This window comes from Amblyomma mixtum, chromosome 5, assembly GCF_055824585.1.
Source record: "Amblyomma mixtum isolate Tamu chromosome 5, ASM5582458v1, whole genome shotgun sequence".
In the NCBI taxonomy this organism is placed as follows: domain Eukaryota; kingdom Metazoa; phylum Arthropoda; class Arachnida; order Ixodida; family Ixodidae; genus Amblyomma; species Amblyomma mixtum.
Genome location: NC_143016.1, coordinates 92311209 through 92333030, shown reverse-complemented (window position 1 = coordinate 92333030; position 21822 = coordinate 92311209). Strand labels below are relative to the sequence as shown.

Here is a 21822-nt window from a genome sequence, read left to right as displayed (position 1 = left end):
AAGTGCGGCTGCGGCAATCGAACGCCAGAAAGCCGAGCTAGACACAGAGTTACAAGTCATGCAGTTGGAAAGAGAAGCGGCCGCCGCGGAAGCGCAAGCGGACGTCCTGGAGGCTGCCGTAGATCAGCACGGCGGGGAGCATCACATCTGTCGGACTGTCTCCGAGGCATCCGAAGACCGCGCTCAACGTACTTTTGACTACGTGCTTGACCAGGCTCACGTGCGCATCGGCCCGCGCCAGCAATCGCAGCAGCATGACGGCGGGGAGCATTACGTCTGTCAGAACGCCAATGAAGCACCTGAAGACCGCGCTCCATGCACACCAAGCACTCGCAACCAAGGCATCACGCAGAACATTGCTAGTCAGCAGGGAGATGAAGCTAACGCCCCTGAACTGACCGCCATGGCAAAGTATCTGATTCGGCGCGACCTTGTGAGTACCTCGCTTACGAAGTTCGACGACTGCCCTGAAAACTACCGGTCGTGGAAATCTACGTTCAAGGGAATGACTCGGACTCTCGAAGTCACGGCAAGCGAGGAACTTGACCTTCTCGTGAAATGGCTTGGGACCGAATCGTCAACCTACGCGAAGAGGCTGCGTTCCGTGCACGTCGACAGCCCAGAGGCCGGGTTAAAGGTAGTTTGGGAAAGACTTGAGGAATGCTATCGTCGCCCAGAAATTATAGAAGAGGCCATCTTTCGAAAAATTTCGAACTTCCCCAGACTGACCGACAAAGACACCCAGAAATTGAGAGAGCTGGGAGACCTCCTTCTTGAAGTTGAGGCAGCAAAATGTGACCCTCACCTGACTGGCTCTCCTATCTCGACACCGCAAGAGGGGTAAACCCCATTGTAGAAAAGCTGCCCCAGCGCTTGCAAGACATGTGGATCGCGAAAGGCTCCAAGTACAAACAGAATCATCAGGTCGCCTTTCCCCCTTTCTCGTTCTTTGCCAGCTTTATCAGGGACCAAGCGAAAACGAGAAACGATCCTAGCTTCAAACTCAGCTCCGCAAGCGGCACCCCTTCAAGGCTCACAAGAGTAGACAGATGGGCAACGGATGGAAGCCCGAGAAGAGCACCCATCTCAGTGCAAATAACGGACGTGGAAGCAAGCACTGACCATCCGCCCTCAAACGCATTAAAGTGGCATGATGCAACCAAGTATTGTCCTCTGCACAGGAAGCCTCACCCCCTCCGGAAGTGTCGCGCATTCAGGGAAAAGCCGCTGGATGAACGAAAATGTTTGCTGAAAAAATTTGGGATATGCTACAGGTGCTGCGCTTCGACAGACCACTTTGCAAGAGACTGCAAAACGGTTGTCAGATGTGACGAGTGTGGTAGCGATCGGCATGCCACGGCGCTTCATGCTGGAAATGTCAGCCACAGGCCTCCTGTAGCTCAGAACGATGCTGAAGATGCAATTCTAGACAAGGATTTTGCACTTGAGGTGTCATCCAAGTGCACAGAGGTCTGCGGTCAAAACAACGGTGTCAAATCCTGCTCCAAGATCTGCTTGGTGAAAGTAAGTCATCCGACTCAGCCTCACAAGACTGCAAAAATGTATGCCATTTTAGACGACCAGAGTAACAGGTCCCTTGCAAGAACAGAGTTCTTCGACATTTTCGGACTCAATGGTCACAGTTCCCCCTACACACTAAGGACATGTGCTGGAACTACGGAGGTAATAGGAAGAAGAGCGTCTGGCTTTCTCATAGAAGACATACATGGCTCCGTGAAGTTTCCGTTGCCAACGCTTATCGAATGCAACGAAATGCCTAACAACAGGACCGAGATTCCAACACCGGAAGTGGCATTGCATCACCCTCATCTCAGAGCTGTCGCTAAACTTATTCCTTGTTTGGACCCGGAGGCCAAGATTCTGCTTCTCCTCGGGAGAGACATACTCAGAATACACAAGGTTCGACAACAGCGCAACGGACCGGCTGATGCGCCATTTGCTCAGAAACTGGATCTGGGATGGGTCATCGTAGGAAATGTCTGCATAAGTCGAAGTCGCACACCGGACTGTGTCAGCAACCTGAAAACAAACGTCCTCGAAAATGGACGTCCCTCCCTTCTCGAGCCATGTGAGAATCACTTCTTGGTCAAGGAGAAGCTCACTGCCATGCAGGGGTCGACACACTGCTTCCAACCAGCTCAGCACGCTGCTAGGAAACACAGCTATGACGATGAGATCGCTGAAACGCTGTTCCAGACAACGGAGGATGACAACAGACCTTCACTTTCTGTCGAGGACAGGAAGTTCTTGAAGCTGATGGACGACGAGTTCTCAAAGGACGAATCCAACAGTTGGATAGCGCCTCTCCCCTTTCGTTCTCCAAGGCCATGGCTTCCGAATAACAGGTGCTTGGCCGAGTCGCGGCTCACAGCTGTCGTACGGACCTTGAAGAGAAAGCCAAAACTTAGGGAACAATTCACGAGCTTCATGGACAACATGTTCAAGAATGGCCATGCCGAAGAAGCTCCACCGGTTCAAGAAGGAGAAGAGTGTTGGTACCTCCCCATCTTTGGTGTTTGTCACCCACGAAAACCCGGCGAAAAACGAGTTGTGTTCGACTCCAGTGCACAGTTCAAAGGCGTGTCTTTAAACAGTGTGCTGCTTACCGGTCCAGACTTGATCAACAGCCTGCTCGGAGTGCTCATCCGATTTCGGAAGGAACCCGTGGCCATAACTGTGGACATAAAGAACATGTTCTACTGCTTCCTGGTACGAGACGACCACCGAAATTATCTGAGATTTCTGTGGTTCCGCAACAACAACATCTGCAGTGACATGGTGGAGTACCGAATGAAGGTACATGTGTTTGGAAATAGTCCTTCACCAGCAGTTGCAACCTATGGGCTGCGGAGAACAGCACGAGAAGGAGAGGAAGAATTTGGCAGCGACGTCAGGCAGTTCATCGAGAGGGATTTCTATGTGGACGATGGGTTGAAGTCTCTCTCTACAGACAAGGAAGCCATCAGCCTGATACGCCGCACACAACAGATGTTGGCCGCGTCAAACCTCAAGCTCCACAAAATAGCCTCTAACTGCCCTACAGTGTTGGAAGCATTTGCAGAAGAAGACCGTGCCAAGAATTTGAAGGATCTTGACTTGTGCAATGGCACGCCGCCAATCCAACGCAGTCTGGGAGTTTCTTGGAACCTGAAGAAGGATGTCTTCACATTTACGACTCCAATCCAAGAGAAGCCATTCACTCGACGCGGTGTCTTGTCAGTGGTGAATAGCCTGTACGACCCACTTGGGTTTGTGGCTCCAGTCATCGTTCAAGGGAAGTCCTTCCTCCGAGAGCTGGTCGTTGGGACATGCGACTGGGACTGTCCACTTCCTGAAGACAAGAGGGCCGCGTGGGAGACGTGGAAAGACTCCTTGCAATTGCTCGAGCAGTTGGACATACCTCGCACCTATTCCCCTGCCTCACTCACTACCGCACAGCGCAAGGAACTGCCCCTATTCTCCGACGCATCAACCAAGGCTGTGGCTGCAGTGGCTTACCTCAGAGTGACATATCCAGATGGTGCGTGTCATGTTGGATTCGTCATAGGAAAGGCTAAGCTAGCACCACATCCGGAACACACCATCCCAAGGCTTGAACTGTGCGGCGCGGTGTTGGCAGTGGAGCTAGCAGAGCTCGTCAGTCGTGAAATAGATATGGAGCTTGATGCTGTAAATTTCTACACTGACAGCAAGGTGGTTCTAGGTTACATACATAATGAGACTCGGAGGTTTTATGTGTATGTCAGTAACAGGGTCGAACGCATCAGGAGCTCTACACGGCCAGAGCAATGGCACTACGTTCCTTCAGACGTGAACCCTGCGGACCTCGGAACAAGGTCTGTGCCAGCAGCCCAAATGGCAGGATCGGCCTGGCTGACAGGCCCGGAGTTTTTGTATCATCAAGAACACTGCTCGCGGGTATTGAAGGGCAAGTTCAACTTGGTCGATGCTGATTCCGACACGGAGGTGCGGCCCCAGGCAAATGTTCTCGCAACCAGTGTAGACGTGCAAGAACTCGGCAGCAGGCGGTTCGAGCGCTTCTCGAGTTGGATTAAGCTGACTCGCGTAGTTGCAATGCTCGTGCGGCTGGTGAGCAAATTTCGGGGCACCTCTCACAACGTGTCAGACTGCCCGCATAACAGCTCATTTCGACAAATAGGACCTTCTACAGAACACCTAGCCCGAGCGAAGGCAGTCATTATTCTGTCTGTCCAGAAAGAAGCCTTTTCAGAAGAGTTGAAAAGCTTGCAACGAGGAAAGCGACTTCCGAAGTCAAGCCCTCTGTGGAGGCTGGACCCATGGGTTGATTCCGACGGTCTTTTGAGAATTGGTGGCCGACTAGACAGAGCAAACCATTTTGACCAGCAAGAGCGGAAGCCCATCATCATGCCAGGATGGCACCACGTCACCACCCTGATTGTGCGGCATTACCACGAGCTGGTAAAACATCAAGGCCGCCATTTCACTGAGGGAGCAGTCAGGGCAGCTGGGTTCTGGATCGTCGGAGCTAAGCGTAGCATCGCCTCATACATACACAGTTGTGTTACGTGTTGCAAGCTCAGAGGAAGGCAGCTGCAGCAGAAGATGGCAGACCTGCCTGCAGAAAGGCTAAGCACCGAGCCGCCTTTCACTTATGTCGGACTAGATCTATTTGGCCCGTGGCAAGTTGCTTCTCGTCGGACCAGAGGCGGTGAGGCCAACAGCAAAAGGTGGGCCGTGCTCGTCACTTGCATGAGTATCCGCGCTGTTCACAACGAAGTGATCGAGAGCATGGACAGCTCAAGTTTTATTAATGCTCTCCGGAGATTCTTCGCCATAAGGGGCCCGGCAAAGCAGCTGAGGTCCGATTGCGGTACGAACTTTGTTGGAGCGTGCTCAGAACTAAAACTGGACACCAGTGGCCCAGACCACGAGAAGCTAGGGACATTCCTGTCAGACCAAGGATGCACTTTGGTATTCAACCCCCCTCAAGCTTCTCATATGGGAGGAGTGTGGGAAAGAATGATAGGAGTCACACGGCGAATTTTGGACTCCATGCTTCTTGAGAGTACCTCTCGTCGCCTTACTCACGAAGTCTTCGTAACCTTCTTGGCGGAAGTCTCGGGGATCATAAATTCCCGACCCCTCTTTCCTGTTTCAACAGACCCCGAGTGCTGGGAAGTGCTGACTCCTTCAACACTCCTTACCCAGAAAGTCGGCGGCAACACAGTGCCACCAGCCTTCGGTGAAAAGAATGTGTATCGGCGACAGTGGCGGCAGGTTCAGTGGCTGGCCGACGCCTTTTGGTGCCGTTGGCGACGCGAGTTCCTTACCACCCTGCAGAGTCGTGGAAAGTGGCAGGGGACAATTCGAAATCTCAAGGCAGGTGACCTCGTGCTCCTGAGAGACAGCCAGATTCATCGCAACGAGTGGCCCATGGGACTCATTGTGAACGCCATCGCGAGTGCGGACGGCAGGGTGCGAAAGGTCGAGATCAAGACGGCGACACGGGGAGTGATAAAGACCTTTCTCCGTCCTGTCACTGAGACAGTCCTGCTTATTCCGTGCGAGGACTGAACACATCACATAGTGGTTATATGTATAACCAGACGGGGAGTGTGATGTCCCGAGTCCAGTTTGAATTTCCCGGCCGTGCGCCAGCCTCATCTGCGAACACTGGACTTCTCTCCTCCCCTCTCTTTCTCTTCCTTCTCCCCGCGCGCATTCCCTCTCGCCCGCGTGCTTTCTCCCTCTTTACACCTCCCTCCGGAGGTGTCATGTTACGTAACTGGTGACTCTTTCGTTCCTTCTACCGCGCTGCACGACTGTGGCAGCACCGCGTCTTTACAAGTTGTAAATGCCTGGATAAATGTTCGATTTTCCTTTTGTTTGCGACCTGTCATCTATCTGAGGAGTGGCCGCAACCCCAACGCGTGCCACGGAATCAGAATAGTGACGTCACGACCGTTTCGACCAATTGAAAACCGTGACATTTCTGTCGACAACTCCTGTTACAACGATGAGGCATTAAAGGCTTCCGCCTTAAAAATCCTGGCGGTTTAGCATTGCTAAACCCAATATAATGTCCGAAGCAGTTTTTTGCGGGTGGACACCACCGCCACATACCTGAAATTGAGAATGAGGCGTCCACTGACCCAGGCAGCCAGTTATACGGGTCTTCAACTTTTTGGTCATCAATGACAATTCACCTAGTGTGCGCCAGCGGCTTATGCTCCAGTGACGCGTTTCTGCAGCAATGTTGTCATCGAAAACGCGCACTGCTCTATTGTCGGATACAGCTCAAGCTTGACTTTCATTCACCCCAGCAAGCGAAAATTGATTCTCGATATACCCCCTCAGTACGGATAGATAGCGTTGATATCATAGCGCTAAAATATTCTTCTGTGCTTAACGTTAAACTTGGAGGAAGGTAATACAAAATATCGCATTTTTCCGAAACAGAATGGGATGTGGTAAAAACAGTGAACCCAGGTAAGAAAAGGCTTTATTGCCTTTTTTTTACTTTCACAGTGTAGAAGCTTAAATATTGTTATAGCAAAAACCCCAAGGCTGAAAAACATCAGAGGTAACTGTTTCATCTTTTAGTTATGAGGTTATAGGTAAAAATATTTTTAAAATTGTAGAGTGGTATGCTTAAATAAAAGCCACCTGGTTTATTTCAGAGCAATTGCAAAGCTTTATGTGACGTTTGTTTACACCGGATGCAGAAGAGCAAGTGTTACACATAAGAACTTCTAAATAGGAGGCGGTAAATATCGAATATTTTCTTACAGACTCCCACATTTTATGTCCACCTCTCACTGGTCATGAAATATGTTTCGTGTACTTCTTGAATGATCTTTTTTTTGCTTGAAATATTTTGAAATTACTGTCTGTGCGTAGTGATAAGCAGGGACCTGAGCAACATCCTTGGTATTATAAAGCTGGTGAAGGTGAACGCTCCTTAAGGATTATAAATTACGAAGTCTGTGATGCAAGATTTAAGAGGTTTGGTTTATTGGTTTATTAGGGTTTAACGTCTCAAAGCTACTCAGGCTATGAGAGACGCCGCAGTGAAGGGTTCTGGAAATTTCGACCATCTGGAGTTTTTTAACGTGCACTGACATCGCACAGTACACGGGCCTCTATAATTTCGCCTCTATCGAAATTCGGCCACTACGGCTGGGATCGAACCGGCGTCGTTCCGGTCAGCAGCCGAGCGCCGTAACCACTGAGCCACCGCGGCGGGTAGATTTAGGAGGCTTATAACTGGTTACTAAAATAATCGACCTATGACAAGGTTGAAGTGAAACTTTCTTCTCAACTATGATTTTAATACGTTCAGAAAAGCTGATTAAACATAAAACTGGTGTCCTTCGAGTATGCGCCAACAGATGCTCTAAACTCCGGCAGTGGGCAGATTTTGACATTTACAGGGCACTAAGGCACTAACAAATAATACAGGTCATGGTGACACTCTGGCAACACAGCCTGTAAACGCTCGAGCAGTCGCGCTCTGCCAGCTACCGCTCCCCGCCGAGATGATGCGACAAACAACGCGCTTTCTCTGCAGGTGGCATAGGATCACTGGCGTCGCTGCTGCGAGCGACGTTCGCCGCAGCTGTGGTAGTTATTTCTTTTAACAGGGATTACGGTGAGGCACAATGCATGAGGCTGAAAAGGGACCTAGGGGCCGAGGAGTTTTTGCGATTAGAAGCAACAAGAGATGACATCACATAAAGAACTACGTGGCAAGGGACATCGACTCTGCCCGAACGGAATAGTTGGGTGAGTAATCTGGTCACCACAATGATAAAACTCGAGATGAAATGTTTTATTGCACCCAGTAGTGGACAATACTTCTTGCGGAGGTTCTGAACTTCTATTTGTGGTTGTGAAAAATTATAAGGAACGCTTTTAGGGTTATTACAAGAATTAGAAATTCGTAGATTAAATCGCACTTCCCTTCTGCGTCTATAAAGCTGGAAATCTCATCCAACTCAATATTTTTGGCTTAGTCTGCAAATGCTATAATGCCGCCCCCAAAACAGCTGTGCGTTCTACTGTTATGAGGATTTATCTGTGCTGTGTTTTCTAACAATGTTCCGGAACATCATGGCTGTTTTTTTATGCCCATGTTGTTGCAACATTCCACCCCTCTGAGAGCCTGGGGAAGGCGTTCAGTATCGTGTAGTGAATAAACAAGAAAATACGTTACGTAGGGAGTCCGAGCATGAACATATTGATACACGCATTAGGAGAAGTAGAAGTGATCCTTGCATTATAAGAGGTATAAATTGGTTGCTTTCCGCTCGCCCGCTGGGACAACTTGGGAACCCCCGTAGTTTTCTAGCTTTCTGTCATTCCTGATTCGTCCTGCATGTTGCAGTTTTGCGTGAGAAATAGACATAAGAGAAGGCGTCTTGAGCAACGAGAGCAAAGATTTCAGGTAGAGCTTAACTGCGGCACACAAACTACAAAATCACAAGAAAAGCAAGACATTATATAAGAAAGAAAAGTTCTGGATGTGAGGAAGAAAATGCCATTTCAAAAACTATCCGTGTAGACAAACACCTGGGATTCTTTCTTCTTGTCATGGCTTTCTTCAACAGAAGACTATGATGCTCTAGTTCAACTGTTCAGTAACAGCTGTTCAAATCAAGTGTTCATTGCAATTTCGCACGCACGATTTTTGATTTATAGATGAAATGGCTCAGTCCTGAGCATACCGTCGCAACTATGTGTAAATGTTTCTTTGTTTATGTTGAAAGCCACCAGCAGCCGTCTTTACCACTTTCTTTGTGACGCGAGATGCGACCAGATTTATCTCGAATGATAGCAGCCACGGGCCGCTGATTCTACGCTGTCCGAGGTAGTAAAGGTTGCTTCGCATACCGCATCTCGAAATTTATTTGCCCGCTTTAAACTTAGCGCGGCCGAAAGCGGCCGTAATTCTGTTCTTCGTCGGCGGCAGAACAAATTTGCGGGTAACGCCGACGCCGAGTGGTTCTTTCTTTGTGGCGCAAGTCAGCTCAATAAAGGGTTTCTTTTAGAAGCCTTTCAACTTCTACCTGTCTGTCGTTCTGCCTTCGCCGTACGTGACATCTAGGTGAAGGTGCTGACCTGCGGTTCCGGCATGCCCCAAGATAAACCCTTGCGCTCAAGGAAGAAACATTGTGTTTTGACAGCCGCGTGAGCCGCCGACCTTCAATGGACCACTTAATGTAAATGCTTTGGGCACTTGCACTACTGTGAGGCTAGCCTTAAATCTTATGACGATGCCGCGAAGGTGAGGAATACCTTAGAAGGCCAAGCTAGGACCTAGTACGAGAATCATGAGGTTTCTCTCGTGATTTGGAACAACTCCAGTGAACGACTTTCTCAAGTCGTTCTCAACCAATACCCGGAAGAAAGAAGTGATATTCCTTGAGTCCTGCATCGGCCACCGAACGATTGCGCGGTTCCTTTCATGGAATAAATAAAACGCCTGTTCCTCTAAGCTGACCTCAATACGGCCGAGCAAAGTAAAGTAAACGTGTTGATGCTGGGCGTAAAACAGTCACTTTTTGCCGCCCTCGTACGAAACTCGCCGAAAACTAGCACTGAACTCACCCAAGAGGCCTTGACCATCGCGAAGACACTCGGCGCTCGCACTCGGCAATACGACCACCCGGCAACAAGTCTGTGGAATTCAACCCACCCGGACACAACCATCACCACGTGCGACAGCTTACGGGCAGTTTTGCTGGAAACGGTCCGCGAAGAACTGCGTCGACTGCTGCAGTCTTCTGCACTTCCTCGAGCAGCGACTCTAATGGATGTCGCGCGGGAAGTCCAGTATGCATATGGCTCCAAGTCAGCGACAACTGGTACGGAATCTCAAGCCATGACGCATGCCGCTGCAATACAGAATCCTGCCGCGCGGCGAGACACTCGAAGTCTTCTTCGACGTGAATTAGTAGTGCTAGGCACCGCCCTCTAGCCTCCGCCCGCCCAGCTAAAGGAATTCGCGGCGACCGGCCGTTGTGCTTTCCACTGCGGGAAGGCGGCCACATTCTGCGACATCACCTGTACAAGCGCATATGCCTCCGTGGTTTCTCTTTGGCCGCATCACGACCTCGACCCGGACATCGACCCAGCCAAATCGAAGACTACAGGCCGAGTACTTGCCCAGCCGCTACTCGAGGTCGCCGTCGCAGTTAAGAACGCACTTCACGTCGTCAAGCCGTAGCTACACAGCGACAGTGCGGGGAAGATCCTGCAGAACTCGTACGGGAAAGTGAGGAGAGCGACATTTGGAGGTAAGCTTGCCTCAAGATGAAACGACTATTAGCCTCCATCGCCGACGGTACAAAACCGCGCCGCAGCCGCTAAAATGACACCGCACACGAAGAGATGCGACTTCAGAATGACGTTGCTACCCCGAAAAACAACGACATGTCCCAGCCGCGATCAGAGCAACCGACGAAGCCGTGACCCGACACCGGGACCGAAATGCAACTCGAGAACAAAGATGTCTGGTCTGGATGCGGCTATTGTGGGCCGTATAAGTTGCTGCTCTAGTCAACAAGGGAGGGGTCAATTTTGTGATAACTGGGCCCTTCTCCGCGCAAATGAAGGAGGTGAAGACCGCTTGCGACGACCCAGAATTACGCGCAGCTGATGGCCACCTCACCACCGAATCGGGTCAGTGCTCTGCAAGTGTTACAGGGAGAAGACACACGTAGCCTGCAATTTTTTTGGTGCTTAAACGGGTGCTTGCGTGTCGTGTTTCTAAGTCATGGACTTTTTTAAAGAAACACTGAGCTACCATCGATCTCAAGTCTAAGTCTGTCGTACTCTCGACGGACGAGGCCCTACCTCCAAACTCACCACAAGGATTACGCAGCGTCAGTATGCTCGACAAAGAAATGAGAGTTTCCACACGTTGAAACATTCTGGTCACCACAGCCATTGGTACTGCAGAAAACATTGACGGTGTCGTCCAAGAGAACATGCAGCTACTGCTGACCGAGGCATCGCGATTGCAAGAGGAATAAACGAGTTTCGGATGAACAAGGCTCCTTGATAGCGATAAACTTCAGCCAGGAGCATTGATGCCTGAACAAGAGCGAAACCACTGCTTTTTTGGAAGAAATACCCGAGGTGGCCAATGAATTCACAATATTAGACCCGACGTCAACGATCACACTGATTATATCGTCGGAGCCTAAGTCGCCATCATCCTGCTCCTGCCACAGCACAGACGACAACTTCTGCAGAACTTGGATGTTACGACGACTGCTTTTTTGCCTCTTCAAAGGTGCGACGAAAGTTTGCTGCCAAACATGTAAATGTCTGAAGACACACGTCATCTGCGCCAGAGCCCCTACTCTGTGTCGAAGCACCCGGTAATTTCATGCCCGGCAATTCCGGACAAAAGCATTTTTCAACAGGAAAGAGTTTATGAATGCATTTTTTGTTGTATTGCAAGATTTCACTGTAAAAATGAATACATCCGCAGATATTCCCTCGGCAAGGCTACAGGTTTTTGCCTTGAAGATTTCTGCTATCGTCAGAAACATTACCCTTGGGTTTTCTATGGCAGCCTTAACTATTGGATGAAATGGAAACATTCTAAAAGCAAGATTTTGCTACGCATCAGAAGAATGGACCATTACCTAGAATATTTCCAAAATAGTACCCTAAAATATTCCAATATTCAAAATTTTTGTCCAAGAAAGTTGGACTTGGAACGCCAAGGCATCCGGCACCAAGTTGAAGAAATGCTCCGCGACTCTGTCATGCAGCCATGGAAGAGCCCCTGGGCAGCACATGTAGTCCTGGTCAAAAAAAAGACAGAAGTTCTCGGTTTTGTGTAGATTTCTGCTAATTGAATAGCATAACCAAAAAGGTCGTGTATCCATTTCCCTGCAACGACGACACCTTAGCCTACCTTTGCGACACCATGTACTTCTCGTACACAGATCTAAAGAGCTGGTATTGGCAAATTGAATTCGATGAAAGGGGTCGAGAGAAGACCGCCTTCGTCACCTGACATGGGCTGTTCGAATTGAAGGTTCGCCTCGAACTTTGAAGATCACTTGAAAAGGCTTTTGACAGCACTTGAGGCAATCAAGTCGTGATAGCTATCTCTAAAGACAGAGGAATGCGGCTGTGCTAACGAGGAGTTGGTGTTCGTTGGCCCTATCATAAACAAAGATGAAATGAGCCTAGACTCGCATAAAAGAGGTGATATCGCGCAGTTTTCGCGACCGGCAAACGAAAAAGCTGTGCGTAAATTCCTAGGGCTGCCCAGTGCATCCTAGAAAGAGAAGGCCTCAGTACAAAACTCAAGAAGCAATGGCTGCAAAGTAACGATCTTGGCGCCCGTCGCGACATGAGCTTTGTGTTCTAAACTCATGCCGTGTTATGGTCAAACGGGCAAGGTGCGTGACGTCGCAGAAGGAGTAGTGCAGAAGCGTTTTCGTTCTGAGAGGCACTGGCTGTGCTCCTATTACCTACAGTTTGTTTAGAAATTTTCGCGCATCGTCGAAAGCTTAACGCACCTGACTAAGTCACATGTGTCATTTAAACGGAGATCACCTCAAGCGGAAGCCTTCAAAGAACTTCAACGTCATTTACAGACCCCTCTGGTCCTCGGGCACTGGGACGAAAATGACGAAACAAATTTATACTGACGCAAGCAGCGTAGGTCTAGGTGCCGTCTGTATTCAGAAAAGCAATGGGCTGGAGAATATAATACCGTACGATACCCGTTCCTTATCCAAAGCAGAGGCTAACTATTCGATCACCGAGAAAGAGTATCTCGCCATAATCTTGGTCACATCGAAATTTCGCACCCACCTGCACGGACGACCATTAAAGGTTGCCTACGATCCCCATGCACTGGGCTGCTTTATCAATTTTAAGGACCCCTGCAGCCACCTAGCTGAGTGGAACTTGCGGCTTCAACAGTTCGACTTCAGCGTGGTCTACAAGTCTGGGCACAAGCCCACCAACGCCGACCGCCTGTCCCGAGCCCCTGACCACGCACCTCCTAGACACGATGATGACGACGCCTTCCATGGACTCATCAGCAACACCTCTTTTGTGCAGTAGCAATGCTCGGACTTCGACCTACACTATTTCACTGAACACCAGGAAGTGAGGACCTCTTCGACCCTCCCATGTTCTGACGTGCGTTACCCTACTTCTGTCTACAAAATGGAATCATCGTGAAGAACAGTGTCACGCCCAATAAAGTCGCTTACCCTTTCGTCATTCCTTAGTCTTCGGGGAAGTTTCGGTCGATGCAGTTGCGGAATCACTTCCGCAAGCCGATCTCAAGCTGGTTGAATCCGATAAAAAAGGTGGCTTCGTTGTTCTTTCCGCTGTTGAGTTCAGCGCCTGCGTTGTAGTGTCACTTCCTTGTCTCTTGAGCTGTTGCTTTCATTTGGCTTCGGGAAGAAATTCTTAATCATTGACACGACTAACTGACAGCTGGGCACCTCGGATTTGCCTGCACCGTACGACCTAGTAAAATCAAATGTTACTCACCTAGACTATACGCCGACATAACAAGTACGTAAAAAACTTGCCGAGACTGACAGCTACTGAAGAAATCACTGTCCAAGCCAGTAGAATTTCTGAAGTCTTTGCCAATCAACCAAATAATCAGGCAGACTTTCCTAAAGGTTACTATACAATAGACCATACTAACACTGTTAACTAGGTGACAAAGAAATAAATAGAATATCACCAGCCCCTATATATAGCCCTTATTGATTACGAGAAAGCATTTGACTTAGTGGAAGCCTCAGCAGTCATGAAGACATTGCGCAACGAAGGTGCAGAAGAGTCTTATGTGAAAATACTGGAAGATATCTATAACGACTGCAAAGCTACCTTAGTCCTCCATAAAGCCAGGAATAAATTTACAGTAAGGAAAGGTGTCAGGCAAGGAGACACGATGTCGCACATGCTATTCACCGACTGTTTGCAGGAGCTGTTCTCAGGCCTCGATTGGGAACAGCTGAGGATAAGAAGTAATAGAGAATACCTAAGTAATCTGCAATTCGTTCATGACATTGGCTTATTAAGTCTCACAGGAGATGAGCTGCAAAGCTTAATCAATGACTTAGACAGGCAGGGCAGAAAGGTGGGTCTAAAAATTAACACGCAGAGAACCAAAGTAATGTTCAATAGTCTTGCAAGGGAATAGCCGTTCATAATTGATAGGGAGGTGCTGGAAGTGGCAAGGGAATACGTCTACTCAAAGCAGGTAGTGACCGCTGATCCGTATTATGAGAGGAAAATAACTAGAAGAATAAGAAAGTGGCGGAGTGCATACGGCAGGCTTTCTGAGATCATGCATGGAAGTGTACCAATATCCTTCAAGAGAAAGTATACAAAACTTGCATCTCACCAGCACTCACCTGTGGGGCAGAAACTTGTAGGCTAACGAAAAGGGATCAGCATAAGTTGAGGACAACTCAGCCAGATATGGCAAGGAAAATGATGCAACGTTGAGAGACCGGAAGTGGGCAGAGTGGGTGAGGGAAGAAGCGCGGGTTAATGACATCTTGATAGAAATCAAAAGGAAGAAATGGGCTTCGCCAGGGCATGTAATTTGAAGGCAAGATTGCCGCCGCTTCCTTAAGGGTAACAGAGGGGACTCCAAGAGAGTGCTAGCGTAGCAGGAGGCGGTTGAACGTTGGGTGGGCGGATGAGATTAAGAAGTTTGCGGGGACACGGTGGCCGTAGCTGTCAAAGGACAGGGTTAATTGGAGGGGCATGGGAGAGGCATCTGCCCTATAGTGGGCGTAGTCAGAATGATGATGATACCACCACTAATAAGACCATTCCAGTACATTGGCATGGACCTACTCGCCCCTTTCCTAACGTCTACGTCTAGAAACAAGTTGATGATAGCGACCGACAAGTTAACCCGTTGGGCCGAAGCAAAGGCCCTCGCGAACGGCAGAGCAGCAGAACTCTCGAAAGCTTCCGTGGTATGAATTCTGCCACACGGCGGCCCCGATATACTCATGACGAAACAGGTTACGGCCGAGCTGACTGAGGTCAACCTGCGATACAGTTAGACAAGCCGCCGGAGGAAATCTGCGCCTTCCACCTTAAGAAATGTGGTGAAGGAGAATCTTTCAAAATGGAAACTCTTTGACAGCCCTTCTATGGCGTCGGTAGTTGCACTTCGGCTGCATTTATTAACTGCATAACTACAAGATTTTGCACTTTAGTATGTTAGAAGTAGGAATTTTCGCTTCAAAAGAGTTCCATTCCACGAGAAAAGAAGTCACATTGCTATACGAACACCTGACGCGGTTGCAGTGAGAAGTAATTATCTGCGGCTTAATACCTGCGCCTATTCTGAATAATGTGATGCTGAACGATTCGAACTTGGAGACCTGAAAAGAGTTCTTTGCGATCTTCGGTGATACGGCGCATGACGAAAGTGGCAAACCGCCCTCATTGGGCGCTATGCACTCCTCATGTTTCCCAGCATGTTGTAACGCCCGTAACTACAGGCTGTACAGAATAAGGAGGCTTGCTAGATAATTGTAGGCTATGGTGAAAAAGAATAAAGCAATTAAACATGCGGTCAAAAAGAAGGGCACACCTTGAGGAACAGCAAGGCATAGACGACTTCACTTTATCACTGAAACCGAAGCCTCCAGACAGAAATTCTTCATTCCATAGGGAAAGTGCGCTCGAGCTGTTCTTGCAGAGAGGACTGAGAAAGCGCTGGGCATAAATGCATTCCCTGTCTCTTGTAATGGCATGTCACACGAGGAAAGGCACAGGGCGCTAACAAAGGGGCGTTCTTCTATACCGAAGTCGGGTGCGCTGCCGAAAAATAAATGCAACATGCACTCGCGACATTTACGGTCTCGCGGAGAGTAAGTCGCTCGTAGCGCGCGACACGTTGGGTTGCTCAGTAAACGGCGGTTCCCACATTTAAGCTGCAGAAGAGACAGCTGGTTTACTTTACAAGCGATGCAACGTGAATGCATAGGGGTATTTTGTAGCCGATGTTCGACAGCTGGTCTAATTGCTCTTTTTTCCAGTTCATAAACAAAGCGCCAAGAAAATAACACTAGCCTATCGTCTAACCCCAGCGCAGTGCCACGAGCGCTTGGACAGATACTTTTTACAATTCCAAAACACGGGGTGCAGAAGGCATTCGGTGTCGTAAATCCAGTGAACTGCTCCAAATTATTATGGAGCATCGACAATAAACAAGGATTTGTATTCATTCGATGTGTACAGATTTTTAGTCTTGCAAATGGCAAAGCTTGAAACAGTGCTACGCTTCAGAGACTCGTAATTTTGAAAGGTTGCATGCGGAGCCTTTCGATGCCCGGAAGAAACTTGTGACCCAGTCGTGCAATAACCAACTACAATCCGCCAACGTTTCCGCAGTGTCAATAGGCGTAATCATCCGGGCATATCTAAAACTTTTTTGTCACATGCTGCTTGTTTCATTCCACTTTTATCTCGTACGAATAAAACTGAGTTATGTGTACTAAATATAGCAACGCCTGTCGCCACATTACCCGTGTATATCGAGCTGTACCAAAGGAAAAGTCACCGACACCTTGAAAATCAAGGTTTTTCTTCCTGCATGTTTGAAATCTACCCTCAGAAGTGTGTCGCTGCAGCTGGTCACGTGGATTGGTGCCGCCCTCTATATGGAATGAATGGCATCTGTGCGGTCTACTGTGCGTTCCATTATCCAAGGTGGCGACAGATGGCAACAAAACCCCATTGATTGTCTGAACTGACGGTTTCAAGTACCAGCATATACTTGACAGTAACGACGTAACGGTGCGAAATACGCTGATGCAAGAGAAATGTTAGCATGCAATATCTGTGCGAAATTTTGAGGCACGACCGAATTTAAAATAAAAAAAATGCATTACTCTGCAAGAAAACATATGCAAGTTGCCCTTCCCTTGGGAGAATGAGCAGCCGAGCAAAATCTCACATTTATATGGCGTGAACGCTGATTTAAATACGTTGTTTGTTACCACAGGGTGACGTTATAAGTACGGTGCGTTGGAAAAATGACGGCTGAAGGCTTTCCTAAACTGAAGATCGAGAGAATCATCCTGATGGCGAAAGAATTCCACTCACTATGAAGCGGCCGCATCTGTTCGTCCCCGCAAACATCATTCCCGTCGCCGACGCGCAAAGTCACACAGCAAACGAAGTCTGGATAAAGCAACGTCCCAGCTAGCGGCAGCTCAGTTGCCACATGAGCTTCAGCCGAAAAAATTGGCGGGCCTCTTAAGCTCCGCGTTAAGGGTATGACGCGATAGCGTAATTGGTTAATTCCTATACATGGATGTGATTGTATATTTTATATTCATAGATCCCTTGGAGTCTTATACCAATCTTGACGCAATGGTGCAGCGGTGAAGTGACGTGCCACTGCCCTACGATAGCAGGTGCTCGCAGCGGTGGACCTTGTGCGGCCCAGGTTGCTCTTTCCGACCGAGCGGCCAATCATTAATTTAACTGCCACCTGCCACGGTGGGCAGTTTTCTCATTATCCGGTGAGCAGGTAGCGAAGACGCCGCAAGGCTAGGTGACCTATGTGGCCCACCTGCCTCTATGTTGCTCTCTGGGCACCACCTTCCAAAGGCATGATCGTGATTTTCGCTCACAACGCCGATGCCGACGCCCACAACGTCGACACCACATTTTCTTGACAAAGAAACCTTTAACGCTAACGCCGGAAAAATCACTCGACAGTTGCTGCAGTGTAACGTGTTACGGCGAAAGCTCAGTCAGATGCGTTTGTATTATCCGCCTGCTCTTATACTGAATGGCCTTTTTTACCATCAAAGACCGTCGGCATGGACGTCCCAGTTTGGTTGCCACTCCAGCTGATAATATCGAGAAGCCTGAAAGTCAGCAGTTAAAATATATTAGTTTAAGAGGGTTGAACGTCCAAAAGCAACTCAGGCTATGAGGGGCGCCGTAGTGAAGGGCTCCGGAAATTTCGACCACCTTGTGTTCTTCAATGCGCACTGATATCGCACAGTAGACGGGCCCCTAGCATTTCACCTGCTGAGAAATGCGATCGCCGCGGCCGTGATTGAACCGGCGTCTTTTCGGGTGAGCACTCGAGTGACATAACGAATGTGGCGGCTTAAGTCACTTGTCTTAAAAATTGCATTTTGTTCTCTGAAAATAAAGGTGTTTATTATTATTATTATTATTATTATTATTATTATTATTATTATTATTATTATGTGCTGAAACAGCCTGTAATTCTGTGCGTGTGCTGCTTTCTGTCATGAACAGCCCAACAGCACGGATTGTTGTTCAGTTTTATGATGCACTTGAGCCGCTGTTGGCGGCACTGCAGTAATTCACTCTGGCGCTACAAATAAACAACTCCTCTCTGAGAATGCGCATGCACCGCAGTGTAGTGGTGCAGTGGAATTGCCGAGGCCTGCTTGGTAGTGTGTGTGACTTCTGACAGCGCGTCCAGAAGTTCTGATTCCCTGTGGCTGTCACATGGTATTCCAACATGCCTGCTGAATTTCGAATTTCTGGATATGTTCTGTTGTAGACTCGAGAAGCAGGCGAAATAAGCGAAGTGATAGTGTGCATACGCCAAGACATTGCGCACGTCCGTTAAGTTCTACTGCTACACAATACGAACCACTTTATACCTGACATTAACACTAAATGGACGAGGCTTTATGCAATGGGCGGCTAAATTCCATAAAGAGAGGACATTACATTTTCGTGCCTATCATCAGCGATCCATTGTTGCACTGCTCCTCATCACCCCAGCGGAGAAGTGCCGTAACAAGTAATCGAGGAAGATACCGGGCCGACTTCATGCGCTGCCAGGATTTCGTCATTATGAACGACGGCTCACCTACGTTTCCGCATAGAACGTTCTACAGCAGCTGCTTGGATCTGCGTTTGTTCAACAAGTCTGCAGCCATCGGTTACCTGATGCAGTGATTTGGAGACAGGTGAGGGTGACCATATACCGACTTATGCATGCGTCAACTGGTTCGCGCATACCACTTCAACTGCGTGCGGTGAATAAACTGGCCAGCTTTTAGAACATCCGTGGGCACTTCCATAGTGTCCCCTTCTATAGGGTCTGTAGAGGGCCTCAAGTAATCATCTCAAATGGAGGATTTGATTACGTCTTCTCTCAATGAGGCCATACGGTATATATGTGCACTTACGCCGAGGTCTACTATTGACGGGGAATTCGACAGAGTACGCGCAGTACTTCGCCGCGCCGAAAGGAAATACAGAAGCATCAAATCTACGTGCGACTTCATCTGTTGTCGCAGAATGGAAAGTCAAATAAAGTGTCCCCGCGGGAGGTTACGTAAGCAACACTGGAGACTGTTCTGCTTATTGCTGGATCCTCGCAAGCAGTCGTTGCTTATTTGACATGATGTCAAAAGCTTGCGTTCACCTCCGCAAGAAAGGGACTTATTCACTGTCCTAGACCTTTACCAACGCCTCACTGAATTTGAAGTAGAGGTTGAGTTGATTTCTGCAAAATTGTTGTGGGCAGGACTCAGGCGGCATCACCCAGTTCAGAGTTCGGAAACCTACGCAAAACGGCCAGCCCAACTTGCTCTCCTTGATGCCTCAATTATCGCCGCTCTTGCCTCTTGTAAACATTCATTTACGCCTGGTCCTGATCGGATTTCGTACTAAGCTCTCTCTCACCTTGGTATGGATGGTCGAACCGCACTGCTCAGTTCTTAAAATTAAACATCGACTTTCGGTAACGTTCCAGAACCTTATTGAGCCTTAAATGACTCCTTACAAACTCGCCACATATCGGCCAGGTTCCCTAGCAAGCTTTGTTGGAAAGGTTATGGAGCAAATGGTTCTGGCGTTGCTTCCGTGGTTTCTATATAGGAATTCTGTTTATCCGACAATGGTGTCCGGGTTTCGACGGGCGTGGTCTTCAATCGACAGCGTCATCGACTTCGTTACTACTGTGAAACATTAAAAACGCCGCCACCAACTCGTAGGTGCTGTCTTCTTGCATATCGTAGGGGCTTACGACCAAGTCCTTCATGACCCGCCGCCGCGGTGGCTCAGTGGTTATGGTGCTCGGCTGCTGACCCAGAAGACATGGGTTCGATCCCAGCTGCGGCGGTCGAATTCCTATGGAGGCGAAATTCTAGAGGCTCGTGTGCTGTGCGATGTCAGTGCGCGTTAAAGAAGTCCAAGTGGTCGAAATTTCCGGAGCCCTTCACTACAGCATCACCCAGAGATTGAGTCGCTTCAGGACGTTAAACTCCATAAATAATAAACTATAAACCTTTATGACCCTATTCTTGATGCACTTACCGACTTGGGCGTCGGCGGCCAGCTCAATCTGTGCATTGTGAGCTACCAAGAGAAGTGTTTTGGTGAGGAAACTGGAATTGAAAACCCAACGTTGGTTTTCATTTCTCACATCCAACGCTTGGCGCTAGTGATGAAAGTGGCTTGGCGATCACCGAGTTAAGTGGTTGTCTGTGTGCCCGAGTTTCAGAGAAAAGCTGAAATTTGGATGAGCTAGTGCGTATTTATATTCCCTCAGCAGCTTAATGCGGACGTGATGAAACGGAGGCAAATACAAGCGCTGACCATCAAACAACACAAAGTAGATATAGCCCGAAAAAAAAACAAAAAAAACGAAACAATCATGCATCGATATACGTTAAGCGAGATGTCCCTTCTCTGATAAAAACACGGAAGGACGGCTGATGAAAGTTTCATGTCCCGGCTTTTTTGTTTTTTTTTTACTTTTCATTATATGTACGTATACTTTATGCTGTTTCTTCAATAAATCAGTTCATAGTCAGTGCTTGTCTGAGTTTGCGTTTCGACCCGTCCTTGCTGCGTCGTTGAGGTAGCACGAGTCTGAGAGATTCACAAAGAAAAAAAAACTGATTACTCCGTGGTTAGTTTGCAAAGGTTCGTGTATTTAATTTTTTTATGTTTCGTGATGCATAAATATGTGTCTTTATTATAAGTATAGCCTTTTGACATTCGAACACGCCAAAAATGAGCCGATATAGGTTAACTTATATTTCTTCCTCACTATCCTCGTCCTCTTCACCTGCCGGGCCGTGCCTAGATGGTCAATATCATATTTTGGATGCCGCGTTGAACATCAAGAACCTTTAACGTGAAATTATCGCGTATTGTCCTTTTTTTCTCTTAATACGTCTCTCCTCTTCTCTTTCATATCGCTTCTTACTTCTTCTTACTAGAGCTGCTTGTGAAGTATACCGTACTTCATTCGTGGCCCGAGCAAGAGACAGCTGACTCTCTATATACCTTCCTCAGTCCGGTTAGGTTCGGCTGATATACCTGTAAACTATCTCGCTAGCATTTTCTTGTGTGCTCTATGTTTAATTTGAAGGAAGGTAACATAACATATCGCGTTTTCGTACAATTGACTAGGATCTTCTAAAAGAGTGAACGAGGGGATGGAAAAGTTTTGCATCCTTTACTTTTTTCCTTTCGCAGTATTGAAGCATAAATATTGTCCCAGTGGAAAACGCAAGGTGGCTGAAACGCATGCAAAGGTAACCTTAGTTATCAATTAATATCAAGAGCAAATATGCTCAGAAGGGTAGGGACCTATACGCAAATAAAGGACAGGTGCTTGAGTTGGGAGTAATTATAAAGATTTTATGACGTTTGTTCACGTAGTACGAAGAAAAACAAAGGTCGCACGTTAGAAACGAGAAACAGGTGGGGGCAAATATCAAAGATCTCATTAGCGCCTTTCGTATTTATGTCCAGCTGTCATTGGACGAAGTTCAG

The 21822-nt window shown here is 48.1% G+C and overlaps 2 protein-coding genes across 2 annotated transcripts in view; both read left to right on the top strand.

Annotated features, from left to right (window-relative positions):
* Positions 1-1235, top strand: part of LOC149343042 (putative chitinase 10) — a 44128-nt gene extending 42893 nt beyond the window's left edge. The window contains exons 19-20 of the mRNA XM_089546882.1: positions 242-529; positions 1182-1235. Of these exons, the coding sequence (XP_089403008.1) occupies positions 242-529; positions 1182-1235 (342 nt within the window). The remainder of the gene's footprint in view (positions 1-241; positions 530-1181) is intronic.
* Positions 1236-1773: 538 nt separating this feature from the next.
* LOC149343041 (putative chitinase 10) overlaps positions 1774-21822 on the top strand; it is a 53767-nt gene continuing 33718 nt past the window's right edge. Inside the window, exons 1-3 of the mRNA XM_089546881.1 lie at positions 1774-3127; positions 3284-3541; positions 5165-5464. Of these exons, the coding sequence (XP_089403007.1) occupies positions 1774-3127; positions 3284-3541; positions 5165-5464 (1912 nt within the window). The remainder of the gene's footprint in view (positions 3128-3283; positions 3542-5164; positions 5465-21822) is intronic.